This window comes from Stylophora pistillata, chromosome 11 (genome assembly GCF_964205215.1).
Source record: "Stylophora pistillata chromosome 11, jaStyPist1.2, whole genome shotgun sequence".
Classification (NCBI taxonomy): Eukaryota; Metazoa; Cnidaria; class Anthozoa; order Scleractinia; family Pocilloporidae; genus Stylophora; species Stylophora pistillata.
In genome coordinates this window covers 17,316,594-17,335,598 of record NC_142529.1, presented here as the reverse complement: position 1 = coordinate 17,335,598, position 19,005 = coordinate 17,316,594, and the positions used below count along the sequence as shown (strand labels likewise).

Genomic DNA, 19,005 nt, shown 5'->3' with positions numbered 1-19,005 from the left:
TCGAAGTTCCTGTTTTAGAGTGACATTAATAGCTGACATACATCACAGCAGCGAAACACTCAAGATAATCAAACAACGTATTAAGGGGGCATTTCCTAGGTGTTCTTCTAAGCAAGTGGGCGCCATGGGCTGGAGATAATTTAAAAAGAGCCCACTAAGTGTTTTGCGAGGGTTTCCGCACAATTTGCTTCTTTTTTTTTTTTTCTATTTTTTGATATATGGCGTGTGAAATTGTTACAGTTTATTAGGATTTTCGTATAACGCACGGAGTCAAATAGGAAAAGAAAATAGGATATTTTTTTATAATATTTGTACCGCTTTGTTTATATTAACAACTTCGACAGATTTACTTAGGGTACGTTGCAGCAATTTGTAAAGACAATCACACTCTCGAACAGAATACTATTTGTCTCAATCATACGATAAGTTTTTTTAATGATAGATTTTGTTTTACATAGACACAGCCTGGTAAGACGAGGAAATAAAAACAAAGAAAAATAAAAAATAATAATAAAAAAAATGATACCCAATAACTCATGATGAAAAAAAGAAACTCTTACCAGCGAAGCCTGTCATTTATGATTCTGGATATTTCTCTGTTGAGATATATCTTAATTTTTTGTTTTCAGTGGTTTCCTGTTGCCTTCTAAATCGCGGAAACAATTGGGTTTGTTTTAAATTGCATTTGCTCGTTTACTTAAGAGACCCTTTTCCATCGATCTGAAGTCAAGGTTATAACACAGTTCAACGACACTGAAACTCTTTTTTGATACTTTTTACCCGAAGGATTCCAGTCCAACACCACACTTTCCCGCGTGTTACAAACATCATAGTAGCTCAAGGCGCTAGCTTTTGAAAAGGCATTAAAGATGACATTTGCTTTTTGGTATGCTTGAGCACGATCGAAATGTTGTGTGGCTCGATGAAAAGCCATTTACGCCATTCTGTGGCCTCAGTAATTCATGTTCCCCGAAACATTAAGCTCGAAGAAGGGTTTGAAAGGCTCTAAAATAATGATTTTACTGCGCACCGGCCATCGTTTATCATATCATAAGGGGAAACGAAAATGTTAATATTTAAGGAATCAGTTTTCCTTTTGGCACTTAAAAGCTTTTCTGGTAATTTTAGCATCGAAGTTAACGTAAAAGGGAAGTCTCGTTCAATTTTTTCCTGAATTTAAATTTGAAATCGGCAACTCGCGTTAAAACAGAAATGAAACTCCCATAAGAGTAACAATATCAAAGTTGCTTCACCTTACAAGTATGAGGCTTTGCGAGGATTTATAAAATATTTGCATATTTTGAGGATTTGTTATAAAAGGATAATGGGAATGTAAAGCCTTTCAATACAAGTCCGATGCTAGTGAATGTGCTGGCCTCACAAACGAAATCATACTTAAAAAAAAAAAAACAAAACAATAGCTGCTCCTTTTAGAAGGCCCTTTTTGATTTAACAAGCAAACTTACTCAGGCGGATTTCCCATTTCTCGCTTGCGCTATTTCACTATAGGATCCCGATATCCTCAAATGCTTTTAAGAAAATCAAAAATCCTGCAATTCATTGTTCGGTTGCTGTCTCGAGAGGCTCATTGTCTCATACGCGAGGCGCCGTGCTGTTCGCTGTAAACAACAGAAAAGAGACATCACTTCCTTCTTCAATCAGTTTCCATTTCCTTGAAAAGCTGCTACTGTCTTTGAAAAAATACGATAGGACAACCTCACACACCCACTTTTATCTATAAAAATAAATTCGAAATAAAAACGTTAGCCACTAACGCGTACTTTTTACAGGTGCAAAAAAATTCCTATGTTAACAGATAAATTTTAGCATTATTAGGAAGGCAATGTTGATACAGCTGTTCCTGGGAGGAATGACGTTTAATCAAATAGATTAAAACGAAAGTTTGTCAGGACGGAAAAGCACTTTGACCAATACCATGCCTCAAATTTACAATCATTGTGGGAATGTTATGCATATACCAACGGGTTGATTTCAGTTCATTGACACAGGATACAAACCTAACAACAAGAATTGGATCGAAACTGTATTTCTCAGTTATGATGATTTTGTTTTGAGCATCTTCCCATATTGCTTACTTTACCGGATACAAATATAATTTCCTACTATCTGTTTTTAAAAGTTCCGCTGCGTTTTTAACTCTTCGTAAAGTGAAAGGGATTTTAACATGAAGTGTGGAAATAGATAGTTCTTTGTTCTATAAAATAGATCAGTTAATAGCTTATTTCTACCGCTAAAATTCCCTCTATTCATTATGGAGTTTGAAACTCAGCAGTCCAAAGATAGAATAAGAGAGAGGGAAGTTCCCAAATGACACTTTCACATTTAAAGTGTTGGCGCTTCGACAGCTTCAACTTCCATTTCCCACCGGGATAAATTGATTTAGAATACAAACTAACCATAGTCATGCTGCAAAGCAAATTTTCCTAGTACTGGAAGGTAAATTATAAGTAAATTAATAAGGTAAAGAAATAAGCTACGCGCTCAGATTTTTTTTCTTCTTCTTCGCTCAAGGCAAACTGTAACCGTTTATGAGTATTCATTCGTAGTTACAACCCACAGCGTACAATTTCTCTTCCTTAGTCCTTACTCAGAACACAGAATGCTTATCAAATTATGAGCCTGGAGACTAAGAAGAAAACTTGTCACATGAAATTAGAAATGGCCTAGTCTCCCGTCGAGAATAAGAAAGCTGAATGTAATATTTGGGTTAGATTCGTCTTGGGGAAGATAATGCTTTCTGTCTCACGTGCAACGGTTGATAAAAAAGGAAAGGTTAATTTTCTTAAACGCCAACCCTGTCCAAAACTTATCATCATTCTTATTACTTATAGTCACACCACACTTTTGACATTATTAACTTTAGCAGTAAACACGACACGACTCACAAAAGTTAACCACATGACTCATTTCTCGTTTCTCAGTTTATCAAGGGTTAATAAGGATACGAACTGACGGAGGATTATTTCTTGTCGGAGAGGTCTCAGATTTTCTCATAATCTCACGCTTGCGAATGCAATTAAAGTTCAAAATCGTACTTTACTGAAATAAGGTCATCTCCTAATGAAATAGCAATTTCTTCCGTCGCTGTCATCAAAATCTCGCGAAAAAAAATCAACAAAAATGAAATCACAACAAGTAAGAAAGAGATGGTCTCTATTGAATTAGGAGTCGAGAACATCGTCGTCATGATGTATGTCCACTTTCTTATTACTGCAGGAAATATAATATATAAGCAGAAATGTTGGTTGTATCTGACAGCGTGGGTGAGATGTTCCAATCCGACACCAGATTTATAGGCCTGGCCAATTAGTCCCTCATGTAACTGCGTTGGCGTGAATTCTAGAGCACTGATCACCGGTCTAGAATGACACCAACGCTGTCTGGGGCATGAAAATGATTATTCGTTTGTCGGGCCCACCTACACTAACAAAGTGAGGTTGATTATGGAGGAGGGAAAGACGTTGGATATGTGTTTCAAAATTAGGCAGGATTTAATCATCGTAACCCTGGCTATAAAGGACTATGTTCAACGCGGAGGTAGATCCTCGACCACATCTAGCTTCAGCATCTAAGTGACGTCAGAGAGATTAGTAAGCAAAGCAGCTGCTGTTTGGTAACCATGCAAGTTGAATTCTGGGACGTCAAACGTTTTTCCAAGTGCAGCGACGGCAGTTGGAATTTTCAGAACAATGAAAGAAATTCTCTGCGGGCGAAGCCGTACACAGCGGAAGTAAAAACCTTGTAGAAGTTGAATTTTTATATCGGAACCTATCGCTCAAATGGCACTCATTTAATAGTCCTTAACTTTATTTGGTTTATGTTTATTTTGTAGTCCCGAAAGCCCCTTTTAGCCTCTTAAGTTACTTAACTTGAAAAACTTGATACACAGGATTCTCTCCAAGGGCTTGAAGCATCGAGTGTTGTTCAAGTATAATTGCTCTCATCGCAATCATGCCGAGTAACCATCATCCTGTGTTCCAGTAAGCAAATCGTATTACTAACAACAAAATATATAATCAGTTATGGTGGTAGGGCCAAGAGGAGTCCAATTCAGTCTGTAATCGTACGACATCAACAAAAGAGAAGAGGGAAAATAGAGAAAAGCAACAGTTAACTCAGAAAAATGCGGAACAATAACGGTGCACAAGAAGCTTTCTGTCCACTTACACAGGCGTAACCTGTTAGTTGTCCCTTTAAATGTCCTACTACACTGTGCAATTACAAGCATCACGCATATACTTTCCTATTGGTGCTCAGATCCAGCTGGTGATGACCCATCACGTTTAAGATTTTGCTATAGCTTTGATTAATATCATGACTGTAACTTGTTGTCTTGTGTTCTACTGCACTGTGGTGTGTTTTTTAGCAAGTGTGTAGCTTTTACCCTCTTTAATACCTCAAATTGCAGACATACATTAATTCGATCGATGTTATCTGTAAAAGTCAAATTACAGAAAATGAAAGTAGACAAGTGTGGTTCAGTATGCTCTTTCAGGTTGAGCAATGAGAAGTTACGCTGGTTAGTAGACTTGAATAAACTAGTTGTTCTCATACTTTTGGTCAGAATCTGTCGGATTTCATCGTCTCGCTTTTTTTTTTTTTTTACACAAGTCCTCATGCATGTCCCAGAGTGTGTCAGCAATCAAATCTCAATGGAGATGTATGTTAGACGCGAACACTTCTTTAAATGTCATCTTGCCTTCATGTCATCATCTCTAAGACGTTTTTCCGCAATAAAATTGTTGGCACATCTCTCATGTAGCAACTTGTGTGTAGGGATGGACGGTCAAGTGATAGGCCAAATGTTTACGGCCTGACGGCTTCTTGTCATTCTTTACAGGTAGAAAACTTCGCTGCGCACGCGCGGCGAACTCCGCTCATCGAGTAATTGGTTCCTCAAGCTTTTTGTAATTTTTTTTTTTTTTGACGCTGAACTTTCTCTCTGATTCCAAGTTTTGATTATCTTCTTGAACCATTTCAAATCTTATTTGAAGATGTTTTTCCGCAATAAAATTGTTGGCACATGTGATGTAGCAACTTTTTGTGTATGGATGGACGGTCAAGTGATAGGCCAAATGTTTATGGCCTGACGGCTTACTGTCATTCTTTACAGGTATGTGCGCGCTGCGAACTCCTCTTATCTTCTGCATTTGGGATCTTCAGCATCGGACAAATCTATGACGCGGACGTGACGCCATAACCGAAAAAAAAAAAAAAAAACTGAGAACCAGAACCTCGTCGGTCACGTGACTTGTAAACATTAAGCCAACGTGACTAAAATGAGTACGCGGCCGTTTCCGCGAGAGTGGTAACTGACATGTGTGTTCATTAAATGGCGTCGTTTAAAGAGACTAGAAACTTAGTTTTGGAATGTTATGTTGATGCAATAAACGACGGCGGAAACGAAGACGATTTTACGCTCCTCTATGACATTAATCAGTCAAAAAAATCCCGAGTTTCCACCCGAAAACTACGAACTCTTTAACTTCGATGCCTTGGACGCGGTCGAGTGTGTAGCTGACTTTCGTGTCGAAAAACAAGATATTCCAAGGTTGGCTGATGCTTTGGGTATCCCTTCGGACGTGCCAGCAAAGGAGTATATGTGATGGTACTGAAGGACTGTGTATGCTTCTGCGACGTTTTGCTTATCCCTGTCGCCTCAGTAATATGATTTCACTGTTTGGACGTCCTGTTCCCGTTAAAAGCATGATCACCAAAGAAGTTATGAATGTTACTTACAACAATCAACAACAGAGACTAACCCAGAAGAATCAATTCCTTTTAAGCCTTGCCTCTCTGCAAGAGTACGCAAATGCAACTCACCGTGCTGGCGCTGCTCTTGGTAATTGTTTTGGATTTATAGACGGTACTGTGCGTGCAATCAGTCGTCCAGGAAAAGACCAAAGGCTAGTTTATAGCGGACATAAAAGGGAGCATGCCCTTAAGTTTCAGTCTGTGAGTTTGCCAAATGGAATCATTGCCAATCTTTTTGGCCCAGTAGGTAGGAGTGAATTTCTACTACATAACTCAGCTAACTAATGTTGCTACATCACTCCCCTTTGTAAACACCAATGATTATATTTTAATATTTTGTTTTAATTAACTGTTGGCAAAGATGAGTTTTTAACAAAATAGGAAGGCATTGCTTGGGAAGCATTAAGTCTTGAAGTTAACCGAAAGATAAAAATATATAAATAAACTATCGACCACCTGTCGTGATCGAGTGTACATGCACCCTCAGAGAATGTAACTCGTTAGGGTCCTTTCAAGGCAACTATGATTATCAGGTGTTATGTTTTAGAGCATGTGACCTGTGTGATATTTCGTCTTTGCATGGTTATTTTTCTTTTCATAGGGATGTATGATGCAGTTATTAGACCATCATTAACGACATTGATATATATATTATTGATTCTAGCTAGCCTGGCCTAATGATGTTTATGTCTTTTATGCCATATATCTGAGCACGATAAGTTTTTATCAAATAAGCTTTCAGGAAATAACATAGGCACTTCACTCAAACACAATAATTAATCCAAAATAATTTATCACAGGCATAAAAATATCTCACAACTTGGTTGCACAGAGCTAACAATACAATATTTTGTTTTTCATGGCTGTTAGGAAAAATCAAATGACAAGTTCTTCATAAGCTCAGAAAGATAAAAAAAATTCCTTTTTTTCTAGTTTCTCGAAAAGTTTCAAGAAAAGTTCAGCCTGCTGTTGTTGCTGTTGTTGTTGCTGTTGTTGCTGGAACAGCATTGCAAAAGGTTGCATTTGTTGTTGTTGTTGCTGTTGCAACTCTTGCAAAACCTCGTTGTATTTTTTTGTTCAAGCTCTAGCTGAGCCTTCCCTAGCTCAATCTCTTCTGCCCTCCCCTCCTTTCTTTTTTCGCTCTTTTCCCGCAGGTAGGCCACGGTCTCACTTCCAGCAGAGCGTCTTCTTTTGGGTTGTTTGCAGTCCACAGAATTTTCTTTAGCATAGACTAAACCTTATAAAGTGAATAACTTCTCGAGTGATTTGTTCCTCAATCTTTTTGTCATTTAATTTTTCTTTTTTTGACGCTGAGTTTTCTCTCTGATTCCAAGTTCTTTCCAAGTTTTGATTATCTTCTGGAACCATTTCAAACCTTATTTTAAAGCATCTTTGCCGTAATTTTCGAAATATTAGTCTGAAGATTGTAAGCAAGCAATTGCGAAATAATCCTAAATTGTTTTCCTTTCTAATTTTCTGAATCTATTTAATTAAGTTCGCGTTTTTGCGTGTTGCGTAAGAATTACGAAACTCCGGTTGGTAGATATTTTCGCCAGTCTGCGAAAATATATCTCCTTGAACCATTTCAAACCTTATCTTAAAGCATCTTTGCCATAATTTTCGAAATATTCGTATGACGACTTGTCTCTTAAATTTGTTTGATGACAAGTATCTGTAACGACTAGAATTTGCATTTCTATTTTTTGTCAAGCAACTGCTAAATAATTCAATATTGTTTTTCTTTCTATTGTTCTGTTTCTATTCAACTGAGTTCGCGTTTTTGCGTGTTGCGTAAGAATTACCTAACACCGGAAACTGTATGTTTTCGCCAGTATCCTTGTCGTTTTCGTTTAAAAAATTTCATAGCTAGTTGATTTCATTTAAGTCAGTTGTTTCGTTGGTTTTTGCTAGCGCCGCGTTGCTCTTAGCTAAGAGTTTTTGCTACCGGTCAAGGAGCCTGTTTCTCCAAAGTTCCAGTAACTTAACGGGCCCGAGGCCATGTTTTAAAATCAAAATTTAGGGGATAGGAAAGCAGGTCATGGCACCCGAACCAGTCCTTTTTGTTTCTTTAGTCCATAATTTTTTTGTATCATTTCCAGAACTTTTAAAATCCCTTATCGTGTACGAAAACAGAACAACTTTACTGGCCCGTTTAGCTACGTAAGTTCGTTTCTATTTCATTTGGTTTTTTCCCTTTTTTTATCGTAGCTCCTGTTGTTTTTATATTTGTACTTAGATATCTGTATTAATTTCTTTTCAATCGAATCACACGCACACACACACACACACACACACACACGCACGTTTCTACGAGTATTTACATCTAAATAGAAGTCCATCTGGAAGATAAATTAAATGTGCATTCGTTTTGTGGCATAAGACGGTTATTCATCTACAATATCGATTTGTTTCGGATGAATTTACGACCACTCTTTTAAAGTGAAATGATGAACGGTAGACAATGATGTTTCCATCGATTACAAGAAATTTCGCTCCAAAAATATTTCTTGTCTGACGTATTTTTTTTAAAAAAAGATGGTTTATTTCACAAAATTTACCTCAATCAGAAAGTAAATTTCATGTTTTACGAATAATGCTAAGAAATATTATTTTATGGAAAATCTGTTACATAAAACGGAAGCTTGTGGGTGCCGAAGTCAAAGTCAATACACGCACGTGACATTTATTGTTTAACAGCTTCTTTTATGAAGAAAAAGTAAATTATACTTATGATTTGCTTACTTGTTTTCGCCCTTTCTGTCTTTGCGCGATTGGCGTTCAATAGCCTTTTCAAATAAAAAGGAGTAGAAAACAGAGTGGAAAACATCCTGTTCCATGGATGGTGAATTAACACAATCACGCAAAGGTAAAATGTTGAGTTACTATTAAATTGGAAAAAAAAGAAACATTTTCTCTGCAAAAATTACACGGAAATAACAGATGGACATGTCAATATTTAGGTTTATTAGCTAAAGAATCATTTTCAGCTTTAGTTCGGTTGGGTTTGTTAAAAAATCTGGATGTTCTTCGAGTGAAAGTTAGTATGCTTTTAAGAGGTTTATCCTCGATCAGAGTATTATTTATGCAGGTCTTCTTATTGTTTTCATTTCTTTCGCAACAATCTTTGCTGTTTTACATAATTGTTTTTCAGACAATATGGGTCACAATACATGTATCTCTAGAATACTCGTACAATATCATTATTGTCGCTACTACTGGAGGCATGAAGATTTCTCTTCAAAACAGGTGACGTTGTGTTATAGAACTGAAAAAGTTTAACATTTGGTACAAGCGTAAAACGTAAAAAAAAATTACTTTTGGACGTAGAATGAGAACTGAAGATCTTACGATTTTTTCGGTGGACGCTTTATTGTCGAACTAAAAGAAGGTGTTGGCTGCTTTTGCTAGATAATTTTATACACATCGGTAGAATGTCCAAGAGAGACTATAGCTTCATTGTAAACAGGGGTAATTCAAAAACGCATGTTATGAATTGTTTACTTTATTGTTTACAGCCTATAGAGACGGTATCAAAAAGATGGACTAAATCAGTTACAGAGAAGCTTGAACTGTTGTTAAAACGCGGACGGCAGCCTGAAGTTAAAAGATCCCATCCTGGTGCTTACACAGCGTTTTTGTCAGCACAATTGGCTTAACATGCCAGTACCGAGACCATGGAAGACTCTAAGGTGGGTAAATTGGCCTCCAAGCGCGCCAGAATTAGTTTTGTTTTCTTCCGGTTGTTTCGCGCGTCTCAAAAACGCCCCAGCTAAACTTCTCAACCTACTTAGAGAGAACTGATTTGAGAATAATAACTAGAGGTTGAAAGGGAATTAGCTAACAAGAGCCCGTGAAATGTTTAGGACTTAACCAGAAGTGGATCTTGGGATCTTAAGTTACTCCATACCTTCCCGGGTCAACTTTGATCAAAAAGTTTTCTTTCCGTTAAATAAAATAGAAAAATGCATTTTTGTTAAAGATTTTTAAACTATGCTGTACAGGTGTTTGTGATCGCACTTTGTATTTGAAAGTAAATGAGTCCATAGTTTATCTTAAAACATTAACAAGGGTGAAAAAGGTCCATGGTCAAAACCAAAGCAATATCAGGACCAAACAAGCGCAAAAGTGCGCAGTGGTCTACTTCCTTCAAAGATTTGCTCTCGTACAGAGAACGACAAAGACTCGCGGTTCGCTTAACCTTCAGGGAGGAAATATCTCTTCCCCAGGTCTATTTCATACTCGACAACCGAAATTCTATTTGTAGAAGCTTATCAGGGGTAACATTCCTGGGAAACTACCACTTTTCTATGAAGAAACATTAGGGACCTTAAGAAACCACGACGGCGACGCCAAGGAAGACTTCGATTAAAAAATGAATTTCTACTCTCAGTTAGAATTTCAAAAATGGCTGTAGGAGCTTACTGTCTCATAGAGCGCCACAACTCAACTTCAGCATGACGTATAAAATAGCCGTTGAGTTCCAAATGGAAATTAAAATAATTTGCCGTCGAGGTTTCGGTTCGCAGACGACGCAAATTTTGGCGATTTCACGTTGTTAGGGAGCTTTAGCAACGACGACGGCTACGGCAACGAAAACGTCGTGTCGAAATCTAACTTTTCGTTTTTGTAACTCTTTCGAGGTTATTCCAATGTGTTTCACTTAGAAAATGCTGGCGAACTATTCAGGGACTATATCACTACGAACAGCGTTAAAGTAAGGAGAAAGAAAGAAAAATTAACCGTCATGCGCTCACGTTCTCGAGAAAACCCAAAGTTTGGTTATTTCACGTTGTTGTTTTGCCAAGAACGGCAAAGAAATGTACCAAAATGTTAAACGCAGGTGCAGGGCGATTGTTTCTGCTCATTAAGCCTATTGTTTTCTGCCGTTCTCGTTGCCGTCGCCGTCGTCATTGCTAAAGCTCCCTGTTGTTTTGCATAGGACGGCTAAGAAATGTACAAAGTTTCAAAACGCAGGTGCTGAGCTATTTTTCTGCCAATTAGATCTCTTGTTTTTCCACGTCCTCGTTGCCGTCGCCGTCGTGGTTTCTTAAGGTCCCTATCTTGCCTGTTGTGAACGTCAGGGCTTCAACAATAGCATAGGCTAGCAGCTAACGAAGTAAGCCTGATTTTCAAAACATTTTCCGAGAAGAAGTGTTGAGAAGAAAAAATTCGCAATTCCATTTGAATTAAATCCTTTGTCTTCAAACTAAATTGATTGAGCATGAAGATTGGACGAAACTCAGTCCGAACTTTAACTGACCAATAAGACCAAATTGCAAAGGTTTTCACAGTTTTTTTTTTAATTATATTAGTCGTTCAAGTTGGCTGCCTCGGAAAGCAGCTTGTTTGCAAATTTTTTAATACTAGAACTTGGCAGATCTATCGATAAAGGCCTCTAGGAAGACAGGAAAATTCTTACCTCTTTGTAAGATTGGTCGTTTGCAATTAACACCATGCTGTTTTATTTCGTCATCTATCAAGACAGAGGAATTCGACAGGTTGGCTAAATTTTCTGTTTACCGGCTTCTGTCGCCATAGAAAAAGAAAAATTGAATTGACTGACAATTCAATATAAATCTGCATTTATTAACTTTTTCAATGATTTAAAGGCTATGGTGGTTTCCTGAAAAGAAAAAAAAAGACTGAAAAAATATTTATTCCTCTTTTTTTAGTTTGAGAAGGAACCTGCTAAGGTTTTCAGCAGCTTTTAGTTAATTCAGCTCTGGAGCAAATACTGTTACATGAGGTAGAATGAAATGTTTTCTCGATATCCCTCATTTTGCAGTCAACGTAACCGTTTACATTTTTAATTTGTAGATCAGGTCACAGATCTTTCCAGGTACAGATGCCACGAAAGAAAATTGCCTTCGTGGTTGCCCTGATTTCGCTGACTCATGTAACCCAAAGCCATGCAAGCCAACAGTGCAGAAACGATTTATATTCAATTTATCAAATGATGCTGAGGGGCCACACTTACAAGACGTTTAAGGCTCAAGCACGTTCGCTCGACTGCAGAAATGCCTGCCTCGCTGACGTTAGATGTCAAAGCTACAACGTAGTCATGTTCGAAAACCTGTGCGAGTTAAATAACAGAAGTAAAGAGGCTAGACCAGGGGACTTTATTGAGAACGAGAGCAGATATCACGTTTGCATAGTTTCTGAAAGAGGTATCAATACGAAAAAGTGTACAGTTTTTTTTTTTAAGTGGTTGCACATGTTGGTATTTGCTGCAGATTATATACGGCGGACAATTTCAAGACTTACATTAACTTTATGATCTTTAACAAGTAGAGAAGCCTTGACCATGTACTGTTCTGTTGTAAAGCACGCAGGAAGCGGCTCTGAGAGCACAAAGAAGTGTAGGGAGAAACATGAGTGTTTTTCCCCACTTTTGGAGTGCTCATGCCGCTTCCTAATTACCGTAAGATATGAACGTTCGTAATTTTAAACTCAGACTGACCATTTCGTTTTTTCCTTGAGGATTTTCGTCTCTGCACACGTTATAATAATGCAAATTACGGCGCTTGGCATGTAAACCTTAGTTTGGTTCTTCTGTTGCTACTTGCCGGCTTGCTTAATTCGAAATTTTATTTCAAATAACATAAAATAGCCAGACAAAGTACAAATTGGCAGATGGCTTGGAAGCTTAAGCTCAGCTCCGTGCTCTATACTCTGATAGAGCACGCCATTTCAACCAAGGGCAGCGCGTTATATCCAAACTTTAATATAATGATTAATGACTAATGATTAATTCATCCAGTTCCCCTGGCTTCCATTCCTGAGCTGCCAGCCGATTCGTGCAAAGAGATCAAGGCCAGTGAACAAGACCAGGCGATCAGCGGAAAATACTGGTTGGATCCCATGCGATCAGGAAATTCCATCCTGGCTTTTTGTGACATGGAAACTGAAAGTAAGAGAGAATGTATTTAGAAAAACTCAAAAGTACTGATTTTACCCAAGATACTAACATTGGTTATGGTACTGCACCTTTACATAAGCAAAAATTTCAAATGCTCTCATTATCGACTGCACTGAATTACAGTCTAACAGACTGACATAATAATACTAATATTAAGTGTGCTACAGTTCATAAACTACATCTAAGACTACGGAACAGAACAGAAAGACATAGATTCTCACTTACTCATTCACTCTTGGTCCATTACATTGATGTTACAGCTTAAATACTTAGTGATAAAATGGTGGCTGGAAGCTTTTCGTAGAGACTCTTGCTTTGCAGTTCTCTTCCATCGACATGCTGAGGGAAGCACACAAAGGAAAACAAACGGGAAAGAATCTCGCTCTGCTTAGGGGCTGATAAAACTATCTTTTTCTCCCTCTGCACAAAAAGCTCCCCAATTTTGTTTCATAGGGCTTGAAAGCTAAGAGAATGCGTCTTTTTAAAACCAAGCGGGTCGAGAAATTCATGATACATTTAATTAATCATTATTTGAGAATATATATATATATATATATATATATATATATATATTCTTTTTGTGGTACAGCTGCTGACTACTGCATCAAACATCAATGTGCAGAGCACGCCACGTGCGTCAATGGGCACTTTAGGTACACGTGTGTGTGTAATTCGTCGGGATGGACTGGAAGCCTGTGCAAAACCGGTAAATTCCTATTCTTTTCTAGTAAGCAACTTTTTCTGTGGCTGGAATGATATCGTAAGAAAGGCTGCGATTTTTATTTTATGAAATAAAGTGCCACGATACAGTCACTTTCGATATGGATCGCAAGGCTTTGACTACAAACTGCGAGTCTTAGTCAGCCGCGAACAAACGTTATTCCCCTTCCTGTCTGTGTTCTGAACTATCAATGAATGCATACGGGTTGATTTTGTTTTGTTTTTTGTTTCGTTTTGTTTCTTTTTTTTGTTTTGTTTCTCTGCTTTGTTTTGTTTTTTAGTTGTTTCAAGATTTCAAATTAATTTTCCTCAAAAACCAGGTAGAAATCGTAGAGGCTGTCTTATTTTTCCGCAACCGGCGAGTGTATTTACAGAGATAATCACGTAATTTCGATTGCATTTGGAAAAAAATGCGTACAAATCTATTTCTTAAAGACCAAAAAATTGTACGAGCAAGTATAAGTTGGGCGAATACTCTTTGAAGTCTTCAAAAGAACTTCCGAGTGCAACTTTTTTCCAAATTGGACGAGAAAAATCACGTGATCACCTATTGATGATATAAGTGTAAACAGTTTGAAGATAGGACACAAACAGCACTGATATACATATTGAACTTGCACATTTTGATTATGAGTTGACGTTTCGTATGTACTCCACATACATTTTCAAAAGTAACCGTTGAAATTTAAAACAGCTATGTCTATATACCCACAGCTATGTATATATACCCACGGGTATCAACGAACGCTTTTCATTCCACTAATTTATTCGTGTTTTTCTCGTTGCCATGTTCCCACCAATCACGTAGCTCCATTTTCTGCCTTTTAAAGCACACACAACCCACAATTCCCCTATTCGCTCCGACGAAGGGCTAACGCTCGAAACGTCAGCTTTTATAATCGTAATGGTGGCCAATTTACCATTTCAACTTTGTTGATATATTCAAATTATTTCGTTACCCCCACCGACGTAGCCCCAAACAGTTTCTTTAGAAACTATCAGCCTTTATATATAACTAAGGTGAGGGGACTGGAACCAAGATTAAGCAAAAACTTAACAATAAACAATAACACTAGAGCAGATTAATAAAGCAACAGCTTTTCACTTCCGACGTTCTCGTTGAAAGCTGGCTCAAGTTCTTGAAGAAGTAAGGACTCTGATTTTACAATGGTAGTCTGTTTTTCCTTTTGCCAAAATATCAAAATGATCCCACTTGATATTATATCCAGTGGCCTTGACGTGGTCGGCAATGGATGCAGTATTGTCATTTTTAGCGAGAGCCTTAAAATGTTCGGTTTTCTATCGTGAAGACGTCGTTTAGTTTTACCAATGTAACAATCATTACAATCCCAGCAATTTGTTTTGTAAATAACCCTGGATTGAGATAGAATGAATATATGAAGTTCATATATTTTGAACTGCGGTATTAGATACGTATGATGCACGATCCTCGCAGTAGATAGCGCTATTTATGCAATGGCGAAAGTCAGACCTGAAAAAAATCAGGCCTGTACGGGACTCGAACCACTGACCTCTGCGATACTAGTGCAGCGCTCTACCAATTGAGCTAACAAGCCAACTGGGAGCAGGCCGTTAAGTTGATTCGTAATAAACCCGTGAAAGTGATAAATGAGATAGAATGAATATATGAAGTTCATATATTTTGAACTGCGGTATTAAATACGTATGATGTACGATCCTCGCAGTAGATAGAGCGCTGCACTAGTATCGCAGAGGTCAGTGGTTCGAGTCCCGTACAGGCCTGATTTTTTTCAGGTATGACTTTCGCTATTGGATAAATAGCGCTATCTACTGCGAGGATCGTGCATCATACGTATCTAATACCGCAGTCCAAAATATATGAACTTCATATATTCATTCTATCTCATTTATCACTTTCACGGGTTTATTACGAATCAACTTAACGGCCTGCTCCCAGTTGGCTTGATAGCTCAATTGGTAGAGCGCTGCACTAGTATCGCAGAGGTCAGTGGTTCGAGTCCCGTACAGGCCTGATTTTTTTCAGGTCTGACTTTCGTTATTGCATAAATAGCGCTATCTACTGCGAGGATCGTGCATCATACGTAACACTGGATTGTTGTGAACGATTAATACGGTCCTTGTAAGGAAAGAAAGATTTTATGCATCGAGTGTTGTGAAAAACGATTTTCAGGTTAACAAAAGAATAGAATTTGCACACACATGATTTCAGGTGTTTAGCGACTTGGTTGCTTTGCAAGCCTAAGTAGGGAAGTAGGATAATGATATCTTTCTTAGGAACTGTAGACAAAGGGATGTTATGCTGATGTCTGTTTTTGTTCAACGCATCTTTGAGATGATAGTTGATTATGCCTTGTGGGTAGCCGTTCTGAAGAAGGAGTTTTCGAAGATCATTGAGGGCAGATTGTAGCAAGGAGCCAGACGAACAAAGACGGTAGTAGCGATAAGTGAGGGGGCGGATGAGGTTTATTTTGTACTTTCGTGGGGTGAAGGAATCCTATTTCGACTAGAGACCTGTGAAAGTTTTCTTTCGGTAGATGGATGTCATGAAAGTGTTGTTTTGATTACGTGTGACAGGAATGTCCAAAAAAGGAATTGCAGTGATTATTCTGTTCAAATTCAATGGTAAATTTAATACATCTATGACAGTTGATTAAAAAGTGCAAAATCTCATTTGCACTGTCTTTGCTGGGAAACATGATGAACGTGTCATCAACGTACGGCAAAACAGACTACCATTGTAAAATCAGAGTCCGTACTTATTCAAGAACTTGAGCCAGCTCTCAACGTGAACGTCGGAAGGGAGAAGCTGTTGCTTTATTAATCTTCTCTAGTGTTATTGTCTATTGTTAAGTTTTTTGCTTAATCTTGGTTCCAGTTCCCTCACCTTAGTTATATATATAAATAGCTGTTTTAAATTTCAACGGTTACCTTTGAAAATGTATGTGGAGTACATACGAAACGTCAAGTCATAATCAAAATGTGCAAGTTCAATATGTTTATCACTGCTGTTTGTGTCTTTTTGTTTTGATCAAATTACGATGGCCCAAGAACAAAAGCATTTTTGAAGATAGCTTTTTATTTTATACAAAAACTCCCGAGCTGCGCGCAAATTAAATCACGATCATACCCTAAAAGTCTCAGTGAGCATTCGGTCGAAACAACCTCTTTGATCTAGACGACAAGTGTTATTTTTTTGTTCATTATTAATCTTCATTATTGTTATAAATATTATTGCTATGATTATTATCATAGGTGTTCTCATAATTTAAGTTTTCTTAGTCGTAGAAAAGTTTAAAGTCCGGCTGAACAGTTTCTTACCTTTTTTAAAAGAGTTACACCTTTCCACTATATCACCTCTCTCGTGCATTGTGTCACGTGAAAGTACATTTTTCTAAGCCAATCGGATCGAATAATTTCTTTCGTTTATATCCTTTTCAACTTGTCAAATGTAAACAGCAGGATCCACGTGCATTGGCTGATTACTATATGATCTTTGCTAGATATTGACGAATGCACAAAAGGCTTTCACAGTTGCCACAGTGACGCCTCTTGTAAGAATACTGCAGGTTCATATATTTGCACTTGCAATTCAGGCTACCTTGGAGATGGATTTAATTGCATTCCTGAAGGTTAGTAACAATACTGTCTATGCAACCGATCAATGCAATGAAAACTGGAAACAAAACGAGATGAATCTGTGAAATGCCACGTCAACCTCGCCTCCCCCCCCCCCCAGCTTCATTACAACGCAAAAGAAATAACGAGGTTAATATGCAGCCATCTTCACCGAGCAATCTTTGTCAATAAACGATTTATTATATAGAAAAAATATTTTACTTTGATAAGAATCAAGAATGATTGTTTATTTTGAGAGCCGGAAAAGTAAGCCAATGTGTTTCTAGCCCAGCAATAATCTGAAGAGGGTTGTTAAATTTATTTTTTGTAGTGACTGTCTTCTGTCGCTTTTTGCGACTTCGTTGCCGACAGTGTCCAAAAGTTACGAAGGTTTTAAGTCTGCTCCACGCACCCCTCTTTTCTTGCGTGGGATCAAAGCAGGCAATCCCTTGGCTCGGGCAGCCAATCAGAACACAGGATTCGCTTCATCTTGCCCGCGGGCGCTGCTAGTCATAAAATAAATGCCAAGACTGCAAATACGTATGTAGGGATTTTTAAAAATTCCCCCTGGTTTTAGTCATACGCAGTGGTAATCCACAGAACGGAACCAAGAAGTTTGCGTTAGCAAAACTGATTACTTATCTGGTGAATAGTAGGCAGCGTGTTTGAACCTTTAACCGTAAGAATTTGATTATTTAAATCATTGACAGAGATATTTTTTTTTCTTTTTTTTTTTTTTTTACCGAACTATTTGGGGTCGCTAATCTTGTGTCCAAGGTCCCGTCATTCACGTCTCTGTAAAATATCTGGGCACTAGATAAGGTGACTCCACTTCCCATCATTAAGACTGTATTTATCTTCCGCCCTATTATTTCAGAATGTCAAAACTATCAGTCTCTAACTTCTGAAACAAGAAATACAAAGTATACAGCACCATCAAGTCAAGATCAAAAGTGTGATAAAAGTCTGGGTCCTGGTTGGTTTCGATTTCAAGGCGCCGCCGGCACAAAGATGCCCACTGAATGTGTTTCCTGGCATAGCTGTGGTACTCTTAGACCTGGATGGTTGAAAGGTGGTCATCCCCTTATGGAAGACGGGAAGGTATCCAGACAAGTTAATTTTCGCTCTTCAGGCAATTGTGCCTTTAAGACCACAACCATCCAGGTGCGAAACTGTGGCACGTTCTTCGTGTATTACCTACACAACGCGCCATCAGGAGGTTGCCATAGATACTGCAGCACTGGCTAGATCATTTCAGACACTGAAGAACCTAACGAGCTATTTCTTCGATAACTTATCATATCATACCCTAAGAAAAGAGACCAGACAGGGGCGTAGCCAGCCCATAGGCCCGTAGCCCCAGGACAACAATGATTTCCGCCCGCTTGACTTTTAGAATATGACTCATGCAAAGGTTGAAACAAAATCGAATTTTCTTTCCAGAAATACTTTCAAGTTCTTGAATAGCAATGAAGCAGCAAGAATAAATCTCGTGTTAAAATTTACTCGGTTTGCATGCTTCTGGATCTCTGAAAATGCTATTTAACCATACAGCAGGTACCAGGTACAAGATAGCTACTAAACTGGCAGTGTAGAAAAAAGCTCAAATCAGAAATAAAAAATAGGTCCGCAATTCGTACATGTGGGGGCTAGCAATTACTGGTGGAAGCTCTTGTTGGAACTACTGTTGTATTCATGCGAACACCTCCAGTTACCACCATTTTTGTAAAACCCTGTTTGAACTGTTAGTTAAACTATGCAATGAAGAGCTGTTGAAAGGGAGCGGTCCCATAAGTGTCTGCATGCACTTGGGGTACCCAACTGGACTTTTCCACAGAAAGCTACCAAAGTTGGCTTAACGTCACGTTGGAAAAAGAGAGTTAATTCTAGCGTAGTGTGTTATAGTCGAATTTTCAGTCCCAGCTTGTTCGCTGAAGCTGGCCAAAAAGCTAAGAGGGGAATTTAGAAGTCAT

At 38.1% G+C, this 19,005-nt stretch overlaps 1 protein-coding gene and 1 pseudogene across 2 annotated transcripts; both read left to right on the top strand.

Annotated features, from left to right (window-relative positions):
• Positions 1-4,469: 4,469 nt before the first annotated feature.
• Positions 4,470-6,082, top strand: LOC148720355 (uncharacterized; annotated as a pseudogene).
• A 2,356-nt stretch (positions 6,083-8,438) lies between these two features.
• LOC111330470 (uncharacterized) lies at positions 8,439-18,795 on the top strand. Of its 2 annotated transcripts, XM_088738276.1 has the most exons (7): positions 8,440-9,021; positions 9,291-9,464; positions 11,593-11,942; positions 12,536-12,685; positions 13,284-13,400; positions 16,918-17,046; positions 17,910-18,794. In XM_088738276.1, exons 2-7 carry the CDS (start codon positions 9,433-9,435, stop codon positions 18,278-18,280), a joined length of 1,149 nt encoding a protein of 382 aa, XP_088594402.1. In that variant the 5' UTR covers positions 8,440-9,021; positions 9,291-9,432; the 3' UTR covers positions 18,281-18,794. The 2 variants fall into 2 exon arrangements, with proteins under 2 accessions (XP_022791061.2, XP_088594402.1); XM_022935326.2 differs by lacking the exon at positions 9,291-9,464 and having other exon boundaries at positions 8,439-9,021; positions 17,910-18,795.
• The last annotated feature ends 210 nt before the right edge of the window (positions 18,796-19,005 follow it).